We start from the raw sequence: 12,614 nt of genomic DNA, 5'->3' as shown, positions 1-12,614 counted from the left end.
AGTGTTACGGAATGAAGGCGCGGCAAAACTGTAGGGGGTCTCACTGAAGGCTTAACTTCTTGTTCTGCTCTCCATGCGGAACCGGAACCTGCCATTCGAGGTCTTAAACTAGTGGCTGGTTTGGGATATAGACGAATGATCATGGAGACTGACTCATAAATTTTGAACCACAATATTTATGGACGAGTGAGTAAGAGGGCTTGGACTATTCTTCCAATTGTGCTGGAAATCAAACATCTTGCTTCATCTCTGGATGTTGTGGAGTGGTGTTGGATCTCTCGTAGTGTTAATCGAGCTGCTCATGCAGCAGCGAGGATTGGTTCCAGAGCGGTGGCGCAATGTTGCTGGGCAGATAGGCCACCACCGTCCCTAGTGGGTGCATTCTTGCTTTCATATTTTGGTGCTCTTTGTTCTTTGTCCTATTTCCTTTTTCAAGTTCGTCATATCTTATACTTTTGATCTGATTATAGAGAAATAGTTCCATTCTTTTATGTTCATCTAACGTACAAATGTTTGTTATCTTTCCTCAGACTTTCGTCCAATCGGCCTTATGAATTATTATTATTATTATTATTTCTTGTACATTTGAATCAGATTGAATGAATATTCAAGCTCACTTAGTGTTTCCCCCTTTTCGTTTAGCCATCTTATCAATAAACAAATATCGTATTTGCTTTTACAGCAAAGCAAGGCAATTGAAACAAAAATTTGGGCAAGCTGTTACATATGCACAGCAAATCAGAATGGTAATTTATAACTGCCCGCGATATGGGCCCGTATTTGTTTTCTAGTATATATATTTTTTTTCACCGGACGAAAAGCTTGAAGAAAAGAAAATCAACCTACAAAAATATTGTCCAAAATGAAAACCTACTGAGATTTTGTTCTGAAATCTCCAACACTCAAGAATACATGTTCCCCCAACACCAAATCCACTGGAGGAATGTTTTCAATGCAATCAACGGTTATCTGCAGAAAGAGAAGTAAGATAAGCAGAATGAGCACATGTAATGACATGCTTTTTTATTTTTTTTACTTTTGCAATATGAACAGCTTAACGGATTAGAATGTAAAACAAACCTTTCCATTTCCCGCCTGAAACTCAGACTTCAAAGTTGCATGATCCCTTGATAACAAGTATGTTTGCAGACACCGTACGGATTCAGCATTTCCTGCAACCATTGAGGAACAGGAAGAAGCAGATAAGACTTCAGTTGTGCAAGCGTCAAACCATATTAAATATGTCTAGAATCAATTCTATTTCGTTATTGTTCTTTTCTTTTAGGTTCTGGGGAAGAGTAGCAACCCGAATACAGAGGGAGAATTGCATCTGAGTTGAACACTAGGGCAGGTCGGGCCAAACTGATAACAAATGACATGCCAGAAATCCCATGGAAACTCTCCTCCGCAACAATGAGCTGCAATGTGTAAAACATTGAAATTAAAAATATCAAGACACAAGAAATTAATTGGTTACCCTATGTGTCACCATGAGAAGATGAAAGAAACTACTGCAATGCAAACGAACTCGTTAATATATTCCTGGTAAAATAAAGCATGCATATCTGAAGTCTCATGAACATGTTCGAAATATCAGGGAGATAATATTTTAGTCAACTTCCAAGTGACTATTTAACTTCCACACCAAAAAACAAACAAACAAACAAACAAACAAAACAAAACAAAGCAGAATCCAGTGAATGCAACTTACAGCATCTGATGGCATCACACTAGAAGGAAGCAGTGGCAAACCAATGGCATCCCTAATGTATTGTTCCTGCATACAAAATACTTATCAGCCCTTGACATAGAATGTCATCAGAAATGATCTTTGACAAGACACGCATCAAAAACTGATTTCCTTGGGGAGTGTGCTATTCTGGAGAAAAGTACGAAAGAGAACTCCAAATGGAAGAATTGTAAGTAAACCAAAAGGGAAATGGGGGAAGACAGCAAATAGAAAACTTTAAACCCTATAAATAAACCACCCTTAAAATCAAGAAACATATGATTCATAGAGGTAAATATACCGACAAATTGCAGAATTATGTTGTATTTCTTATGGTAAGTAATTTCTTTTAACTGATACTAAAAAGAATTAATTCCCGCATGCACATCTATCACCAACAAAGGGCCTAACACACTGCCTGATGAAAAGGAGTACCTGTGAGTGCAAAACCCGTTGTGAGACAGATTTGTCTTGATCCAAAGAATCAAAGTACGCTTCCACCATGTCAGTAGGTTCAAGGGCAGCTTTCTTCCGTAACTTCTGAATTCTGTTAACAATCTGATATGGATTGAGGAAAATGAGACAATGTTGCACGAAAAAGAGACATACTTCTACATAATTAGAAGTAAGAGTTTACCCAATAACCCAACAAGAAGTAGCATAAATACCTCACGAGCAATACCGGCCTCAAACAACGACTCATCTGGACGTAAATCCAAAATCACCAAAACATCACCTGGAATGTAGAACAAAGAAAAAATCAAGATACAGATACACGTCACATAATATATAACAAGATCTCTCAAAATCCCCACCATCTCCGGTTGCATCAATCTCCTTTTCTGTCGTTCCATTAGGACGTTTGAAATCCCTAACAACCTGGAAATTAAAGGAATGACAATAAAAATGAGTTAATGCTATCAATGGAGTTCAATGAGTTATGCTATTGATGGAGTTCTTGCCAGCATTTTAGGCAAGATCACACATGCCAAAAATGCTGTCCTCAAAAAAGATAAATCTTTTTCATCTTTTCCGTCATCCTTTTGATACAAAAAGGCTACCTAAATATAATATGCAAATACCATTGATACCATATAGCTAAGCTCTTCTTTTCGAATATTGATCTAACTACTAATATAAAATGGCTGTGATGTAAATAGATTGCAAGGGACAAAACATTTTATTGTAAATAAAATAAAAAAGAAATGTCAAACGAAGTGAGGTAGATATCATGGCAAAGAAGTTGAGCGGAAACAGAAGATAAAGGATATTATCTTAGCAATGGAAGATGAGCACCTTAATATCAGCCAGTTTTAAACAATGACCAGAAAGAGTAACTTCTCCAGCTTTCTCGAATCCTAAAATGCTTTCCTGGGACATAGCCTTGACTTCTTTGGCAACAACTCCCATAGATTTTCCTAGCCGCTTACCTAATACGCTATAATAAAACAAACGAACAAAGCCATTAAACATAAATACAAAGGCACATTCTTCAACCCCCACCCCACCCAAAAAATAAAAAAAAACTTTCAAAACAGTCCTCATGTATACAGTTTTCATACCTAAAATCAGGCTCTGCACGTAACGAAGCATACTTCAGTGTATCATTACATGGGACAAGCGACCGTATATTAAGTTCCTCCAAAACATACTGGGATAAAAGGAAAACAGCTAACATGTTAGTTGGGAAAGACTGATGCCCAAGACCAAGAAAAAATGAGTTCATCTACATGGGATCTGCAATGAGCCACTACTACTACTGACCACAGTTATAGATCACAGACATTAAAAAAAAACCCTGTAGTTTTACTATTCAACAAAAACCAAAAACAAAACAAAAAAGATGACCGCCAGTTCAAGGTTGATTGTAAGTGGTTTAAAAGACTTTCCTGGCCACAAACAAAAGTTAGCATTCACAAGAAAAAACAAAGAGAAACCAAAGTGAGCAAAACCAATTAATCAAGTAGCCACATTCTTTGATTTCCCGAAAGTTTTACACAACCAAACCAGTCAAGGACACCAAGGAGAACACACACACACGCTAAGACTACAAATATATTGTATTGAAATTTGGAGTTTGATGCACTTAATAAAATAGCTGAGAACCTGGAGTAACCAACAAAACATTGTTTCAGGAAAATCAGAACATAGTATCATATATTGGTCCTAGCAGAGACGTTTATATACTGATAGATAGAGAAGATGATCAGAAAATAGATAATATCGGAGAAACAACTACTTGTTACAAATTACATCTTGGTAAAACAAAATGGTTGAATAAAATGAGGTGATTTAAGAAGAGACATTAAATACTAAGATTGTGGAAAGCATTTCTGGTAGTAAAATCCATAATTAAAAGAATGTTCGTGATTGAACAAGAAGATATGGTAGAGCTAGGGCCATTGATTCAGATCACTTACTCAGAGACACATGTAATACGAAAAAAGAAAAAGGAACCTATTACTTGCAACACAAAGCTGAAAGGTTAATTAGATGTAAAAGATTGGTGGTTTCGACTGAAAGGCTATTATGCTACCATGTAGATTGCAAAAAGGCACTTTCACAAACAATACCATTAATTGGTACCACAATAACCAGACATTTCTACATGTATGAAAACGTATAAGCACAATATACCTCTCTTAGCTTTCCAGCAATATCATCAAGAAAGTCTGCATCAGGATGAACTATAACCATCTCCCTTTAATTTTCAGAAAAGAAGACTGTTTGTTAGATAAATATGAAGAGACAAATGGCAGAATAGTTTAACAACAAAAGTAACAAAGCAACAAATGGGAAGGTATGAGCACACCTGAGGGGTGTTTTGAGAGGTTTGTTGTGACGCTCACGAATATTACGGGCAAGATCAATTATTGTCATCATTCTTGTAACACTTTGCTCGATACGTTCATCTCTCTGTAATGGAAGTAAAATTTAGTTAATATGTCTCAACTAATCTAGAAGATCAATATGTCAAAATTAAGTTCATTGAATTACAGTCGGCCACACAAGAAGGAGCTAAAAATGCATTATTTAATTGTTCCACATTAGAAATATTAACTTGACAAATTCATAGCTTAAATAACTACAAAAGGTTTCAAAAATATTTGTTTGATAAGATCTTCATAAAGAAACAAATGACCACCAATACCTTTCCTTCTGCTTGAGGAAAACTGCAAAAATGAATGCTTTCCTCTGACTCATCCAAAACTTTCCGCATATTTTGATAAAGGACCTCAGTGAAGAATGGGGTTAATGGTGCCATCACTTTACATGACACTAAAAGGACCTGTAAACACAAAATAAACGATACTAAGTCATATCTCAAGAACTGAATAGTTACAAACTACTGAGGTTAATGGTGAATCTGAAGTGCATATATCTCAAGAGCTGAATAGTTACAAACTAAGTCATAGTTGAAGGCAATATGTAGAGAATAATTATTGATAATGATGCTCATAAGAATTATAACCATGGTATGCAGAAAGAAAGATGAGAAAATGAATGCCAGGTAGAAAATTTTCTGATACTTAACACGGTGATACGAAAAATAGATGATAGCTTACATATACTAATTTATAACTTAACAAGAGCACAGGAGGAGTAAGTCCAGAGAGAAATTAGTTACGGAGGATACTATGACCGAAAAGAATTTAACAAGTCAACACTATGCTTGCAGATGAAGCATTCTGATTCTTAGTGAAGAGTAATTAGAAACTAGGAGTCTTTTTTTCATAAGAAGATATTAATAGAGCCATTGACACTTTTACAGTCCAAAAACAAACAGGTCTATAAAGGTACATTCGAGTTAATTACAACTTGGCTCCAACTAGAATGAACCCTCTATTGGTTAACAAAAGAATATTATAGAACATCTTGGTTTCACAATTGGAAAAAACATAAAAAATAAAAAGTTGATCAGTAGTATAGCCTGTACATCACCCCTTCATTGGGTACTATAGTATAGTACCAAACAGAACATGATTCTGAAATCCAAAGAAACATGAAAACACATTGTTAGACTTTAAACTCCCAACAATGACACTCACAGCGTATTTGAGGACCTCCAAACGACAATCTAGTATCACATGCAATCTTTTTACACAACGTTAGGATTGAAAGGTGTTGGGATGGGGTTTAGTGGTATAAGGGGTGACAGGCGGGGGATAGATAGTAAAGATGAGGGGATCAACATAGCAACTCCCAAATGAATATTATAGTAATTTAAAATTGTTTTAGAAAAAGTCTGTTGATTCTTTTTTCTTTTTTTAACCATATACGCGTACGTTTCTTCTATTAACAAGACTTGAATATAAAAATGCCTATGGCAATAAATAAAACTATATATGCAAATGAGCCTTAAATACAAAGGCATTGCAAAATGTAGACAAAAAAATCAACAAGTAAATAATAATAAATAAAAAAACCAAAATCACATTCCAAGAATCGCAAACTCAACCAACCATGCACACCATCATTCATGAAAGACCCAGCTGTTGGTCACACAATGGAAAGTAACATAAAGAGAATAACCATCATAACACAAGAAAGTTACCATCACCATACATTGAAGAGAGTTGAGAGTGCCATCCTACAATCTTCTTCACCAGTACGACCCTTTAGCCTCTTGCGATTGAAACGCACGTATATATTTGTCAAGTTGTCAAGAAACTTCAAAAGATATGGAACCACCTATAAAATTGTTTACAGGTCATTTGTTAGTATGTATTAAATACATAATTAAAGGCATAGAATGATTTCTAGAATGAACACATTTCTTTATGCGAAAATGCAAAAAAGAAACATTTTATCCCAAAAAAACAGTAACTATGTGGGAACCATGAAAATAATTAATGACCTCTAGGGGGAAAAATCATTATAACTATTAGATCCAAAACATAGCAAATCCAAAGAGATAATAACAATGAAGCATGCATACATGAGCAAAGATGACAATGATATTTATGTAAACAAGCCCAAAATTAAATTCTGATTTATCCATTTTTTCATTAGTGGATTTTTCATAAATCATAATTCAGCAGAGATATACAAGTTTCATGTATATTCATGAAAAGGTACTGTCCCACACATGGAATATTATTGAAACCAGACACTTCAAGTATATTTTGAACACCTAAGACAGGATACTTTTATTGCAACGTCAAAAAAGTACTAATTAACTGTTACAATTTAGATTATATTCTGATCTTGCATTCTAATTATCTAATCTGCATAAAACCAAAAAGCACAAATCCACCTAAACTTTACGGGAAATAAAAGTTACTTTGAAAATAATGGTTGATATATAGCTAACCGTGTAAAGTCGATAACCATTCATCTCTTGCTGGACAAAATATACAAGACTCTGTGTGGCTGAGTTGATCCACTGGTCAAGGACATTTGATGACTTTTCTACAGTGGCACGATTTATAGGGCGGAAAGGGGCAAAGCCCTCAACTTCAAGTCTCTTAGCGTTCTGAACAAGGAACCTATATGCGTTGTACCAAGGAAGAAATACATCCTTGACCTGAAAAGAATAAATAAAACGTACTTCTAAATTAATTGAAGGGAACCAAAACTAATAAACATATTTAAGACCATATAATTGAAAATAACTACACAACCACACAGAACTCCAATGCAATAATAAAAAGAACAGTAGATATAATAGTACTTACAACACCAAAAACACCTTCTTTTTTGAAACGTAACGGCTCAGCACGCACAACAGGAGAGTTGATGAGGTATAACCGTAGTGCATCCTGCACAACAGAAATAGAAAACAGACCAAACATTGGTAAGATTCAACATCTAGAAAGGCTTTCATATCAAACAAAGAAACCCAGACAAAAATTTTGTATGTAAAATGAAAACTTGAAGATACTACAATAAACTTACAGCCCCGTAGTCATCGATGACTTCCATTGGTGAAGGATAGTTTTTCAAACTTTTACTCATTTTTTTTCCATCCTCGGCAAGGACAAGTCCATTGCAAATGAGGTTCCTAAAAGCAGGTTTTCCAAATAATGCAGTAGATAACACCATAAGAGTGTAGAACCTGCAGAGCGAGAAGGAAACCAACAAAAATTCAGAACATATGGGTTAGATATCATGTCACATATTTTCTTTCTAGGGGAAGACACTCAAATCTGGAAAAGAAAACAAACAAACTTACCATCCACGAGTCTGATCTAGCCCTTCAGCCACAAAATGCCCAGGAAAATTTTTCTCAAAAAGTTCTACATTTTCGAATGGATAGTGGATATAAGCATAAGGCATGGACCCACTCTCAAACCAACAATCAAACACCTGAAGAGAAAAACCAACACATCAACATCAAGGTAAAGAAGAAAATACCGGCTACTACCATAATAGAGTAGCTTGAATGTACTTACATCATCTATACGTCGAAGAAAGCCATATTCAGGACCACGGCTAGAAGGAATAGTGATATTATCAATGTTGTGGCGGTGCAGATCGAAAACCTATTAAAATCAGCATAAGAAAATATTAGTTTAGATTTTCTAATTCATTAAGAGAATAAAAATGAAATGAGATTAATTCATGCATGAAACAAAAAATATAAAAAAACATTATCCTTGAAAATCTAAGGATCAGCATTCATAAGTAATTGCAGACATGCAGACACAGAGAGGAATCAAACCTTAGCACCAGAAAGCTTTTCAAGCTTCTCAATAGAATCCATGACAACTATTTCCTCACCATCCTCACTGATCCACACAGGAAGTGGAGTGCCCCAAAATCTACTTCGACTAACTGCCCAATCTCTTGCATTTTCCAACCAATTGTGGAAGCGTTTTTCCTGAAATAATAGAAACCAGGGAGTTGTTGTCACCACAGTTCAAAATTCCATAAGTATCTCCCATCTGAGGACATACTGCGTATTTTTCATAACATAACACGAAACACGAAAATAAATTTTAAAATAGCATTCTCACTAGCCATTTGCATCCACACAAAAAAAAAAAAAAATCAAATCACAATGTTCAAGAAATGAAAATTTAGCAGCACCAAAAAAATCTTTTTTTAGCTTTTTATTTTCAACAGTTTAAGCATAGGATTAGATGATAGTACAGCCGCACTTGCCCATGTTCAGAAAAAAATTTAACCTTCACAAAATCAGGAACCCAGTAAGTCTGCGTGTTGTTTTCTAACAATTTTTCTTTCAACTGCTCCACTCGGATAAACCTGTAATCAAATGGCAAAACTCATTTAGGATGAGACTACACATTGGCAGGAGACGAAATAAAAATGGTTGAAACTGACACAAGTCGTAGAGTCCTACTATAAGAACTTGCAATAAATTTAGCATGCATGGAAGAATCTGTTCGAACAGAATCTACCAAAAAAACAATTGACCAATGAAAACTGAGCTTTTAATATATAAAAAATTAACAGAGTATAAAACTGAAGTGCGAGATTAGCTAGTTAAAAAAGCAGTTACCAGCTTGGAACAGCTCTGTAAATGAGTGGAGTTTTAGATCTCCAGCAAAAAGGATAAGAGTGAGTAAAGGTTCCGGACTTCACTAGCCTTCCGTTTGCCTGAGCAAATACGGAGAATTACATCAGAACAGAGGAGAAAAGCAATACTTACAAAAAGTACAAAATCATCTCTTGGCAAATAAATCGCCATGAGAATAGAACATCCACACACTGAAGAGGATTCTGATTTCTACTTTTTTTCACTTTTTTTACTATGATCCTTCAACTAATGATGATGACAACAAGAAGAACAATAATAATGACTAGCATCAGAACACATGAACCTAGACATTATTTGATGTCAAAACATCTTTAAATGATGAAGATAAAACTGAACATTTCTGTAAAAGTCTATTTCTTCTCAAAGTTGAATGGCATAGCTATATCTTTTCTTCTTGTTGAGTACAGGTTGGGTAAGTAAACCACCCTACTTATATGCGTGTGTAAACTGTCTAGTACCTTCACTGCTTCAATAATGGCTTTATCTGCATCCTTGACATAGCGCCCACTGAAGTCGGTAATTCTTTCCGTGAAGCATCCATCATCATCAACTGCTACGATCAAGTTCTCTCCCTACATGCAAAAAAAACAAAGGCAAACATAAAAAACATGGGCCTGAAAGTAAACTGCAAAAAATTGAGATGTTTAAATTTCTCGGGAAAATATTTAATTTAATAGGCCACTTAAGAGGAAAATTTCTTCGGGACTTTCAACACCATTAAAGCAGTAAAGGGAAGTTCCACAGAGTGTTGAAAATCAAAGAGAACTTAAAGATGGCGAAAATTTCAACCCTTGATATTATAACATTTACATGCAACCGGGTGCATACCTTATTGATTACTTTATTTTCCAGGCAAACACGATAATCATCTTCACCAAATGCAGGAGCACAATGAACAACACCAGTACCACTGTCATCAGTTACGTAGTTGTCGGCAACAACTCTGAATGCCACATCAGAGAACTCCTTAAAGTAGTCAAACAGTGGTTCATACCTGCAGTTCACAGTCTCTTTATAATTGTGATACGCATAAATAACTACATGAACTAAGTAAACAAAAGAAACCACAGACTAAACTCCAATCTGACAATAATTTGAAAAAATAAGGGACAGAAGTACTCACTTCTTTCCCACTAATGAAGCCCCAGAGACTTTCTCCAATACTTCATATGAAGTATCAACAGTTTCTTTTTTCCCACCTGAGGATCCCTTGGTCTTGGAATTGAGCTTTTTTGAATCATCAACAGATCCACTTGCAACAATTTCTTTTGGTTTATCACTCGGAAGAGCTGACAACCGAGATTCAGCAACAACATATACTTTTCCGGAGTACTTGTTGCGAACCTAATTTTTTCCCACCTCAAATTAGATTCTCAAGTGATATAGCATAAAAAAATACATGAATAAAGTTGAACAAAAAATTAATGACATCACAAAATAGTATGATAACCACTAGATGGCCAGGATATCGTATTATGACAAAAATTAAAAGAAAAACAGTTTAAGCGCCAATATGGGGTTTAAATTTGCATGATATGGTCAAAGTGACATTGAAACAAATAAATAAATGGATACACTTTTAAAAATAGCAAAATAGAAAATAGATATCAAAACTACTGTTATAGCAGAAGCAAAATTAAGTGACAAAGTAACTGACCTTCACGTAAGTGAAATTTGAATTGACACATAGGGCTAAATTGCTAGGAAGGGTCCACGGAGTAGTTGTCCAAGCCACAAAATTAGCCTTTTGCAGATCTCCGACAATTGGAAAAGCCACCATAATTTCAGGATCAGGAACATCCTGTGTTACTCCATAGATGTCAAATATGATAGGAGATTCTTAAACACAATAGGAAAGAAAACAAAAGGTTGAATTAATGGTAGAGCAATAACGCAGACAAATTCCTAGTTTCACCAGTGGAATAACTTTGACTAGCCACTTAACCATGGAAACGAAAAATACACGATCTCATCACATTAACAAGATTCAACCACAGCAATACAAACAAAGATAGAACTAATTCAGCAAAATTTGTATAAAATATCAACAGAAGTATCACAAACCCTATATTCTTGACCGGCCTCAAAATTGGAGAGCGGCGTCTTGCAGCCAGTACTGTATGGCATGACCTACATAAAAGAAAAACAATTATGTCATCTCCCAGACCAAAACCTGTTTAATTCAGAAATTCTCAATACCCAGTTGAAGACAACCAAAAGAAAACACAATGCAACCAACCAACCAACCTTGAAGCCTTTATAAACAAGACCCTTTTGAAATAACTGAGCAAAAACCCACCAAACACTCTCCATAAACTTCAAGTCCATGGTCTTATAATCGTTTTTGAAATCAATCCAGCGCCCAGTTCGCGTAATAACCTTCTCCCACTCCTCCACGTACCTAGTAACAATGCCCCTACACTTCTCATTATACTTATCAATCCCCATCTTCAGCACATCGTCTCGGCGCTTGATGCCGAGCATCCGATCAATCTCGTTCTCGACGGGCAGGCCATGGCAATCCCAGCCGAAGCGGCGGATGACGTGGTGGCCGGTCATCGAGAAAAATCGAGTAATGATATCTTTGATGGTGCCGGCCAATATGTGGCCATAGTGTGGGAGGCCCGTGGCGAATGGAGGACCGTCATAGAAGACGTACTCAGGCAGGCCCTCAGTGCGAGCCAACTGAGTTTCGAACGCCTTGATTTCGGACCACAGCTTGAGAATGGTGTCCTCTTGCTTGGGGAAGGAGAAGTCTTTGCCCTCGCAGACTTCCTCCATTGAAGCAAGGGTTAGGGTTTTACAGAGGTGAGAGAATAAAAATAGCTGAAACCTATATATCTATACGCAGACAACGAATCTATATATATATATATATATATGCACGCAGAATCCCCAAAACTCTCTTTAACTGTCTTTTTGTAGAGCAGAACAGGCAACTAAGCATAAAACCTCTAATGGAAAAGGGTTTGAGCGAATCACCGTTAAGAGAAGGGTATTTTTGTATTTTTACATGCATTAAAATGGGAAAAATTAGAGAAATGTATTTACAACGAATGGGATTTGAACCTTTTCCCACCACGCCTTTCAGAAAAAAATAGACTCAACCCCGCTGCGTTGCATTCAAGTTTGCGTTATTAACGAATTCGTTTTGTATTTATACATATAATTACAAATACGATATTAATTTTCCCATCTAGGTTATGTACTGTACATGTCCCTAAACTTGGCCCCCAATTGCAATTGGATCCGTAAACCTTTTTTTGTGCCAATTACATCCTTTAACTCGATAAATAGTTCCAATTGGATCCTACGGTCCAACTCTGTCAATTTATCTGTCAAAGTGAGAGGGTAAAAGCGTCCTTTCGGGTTCTTCATCCA

At 35.9% G+C, this 12,614-nt stretch overlaps 1 protein-coding gene across 1 annotated transcript; it reads right to left on the bottom strand.

Moving 5' to 3' along the window:
• Positions 1 to 695: 695 nt before the first annotated feature.
• LOC110760716 (tRNA synthetase class I (I, L, M and V) family protein) lies at positions 696 to 12,140 on the bottom strand. Its single transcript, XM_021963026.2, has 27 exons — positions 11,481 to 12,140; positions 11,298 to 11,363; positions 10,891 to 11,034; positions 10,357 to 10,577; positions 10,062 to 10,227; positions 9,692 to 9,805; positions 9,195 to 9,292; positions 8,860 to 8,938; positions 8,394 to 8,552; positions 8,125 to 8,214; positions 7,905 to 8,038; positions 7,628 to 7,787; positions 7,408 to 7,491; positions 7,044 to 7,256; positions 6,296 to 6,421; positions 4,881 to 5,018; positions 4,542 to 4,645; positions 4,367 to 4,430; positions 3,292 to 3,380; positions 3,026 to 3,167; positions 2,545 to 2,608; positions 2,398 to 2,465; positions 2,165 to 2,287; positions 1,712 to 1,777; positions 1,307 to 1,418; positions 1,081 to 1,172; positions 696 to 969 (listed from the first exon to the last, which is right to left on the bottom strand). The coding sequence occupies exons 1-27, from the start codon at positions 12,012 to 12,014 to the stop codon at positions 871 to 873; spliced, it is 3,549 nt and encodes a 1,182-aa protein (XP_021818718.2). The 5' UTR covers positions 12,015 to 12,140; the 3' UTR covers positions 696 to 870.
• Between the last annotated feature and the right edge of the window lie 474 nt (positions 12,141 to 12,614).

Source organism: Prunus avium, chromosome 1, assembly GCF_965620075.1.
Source record: "Prunus avium chromosome 1, drPruAviu1.hap1.1, whole genome shotgun sequence".
Taxonomy (NCBI): domain Eukaryota; kingdom Viridiplantae; phylum Streptophyta; class Magnoliopsida; order Rosales; family Rosaceae; genus Prunus; species Prunus avium.
Note: the sequence above shows the minus strand (reverse complement) of the source record. Positions and strands in the feature narration are given on the sequence as shown.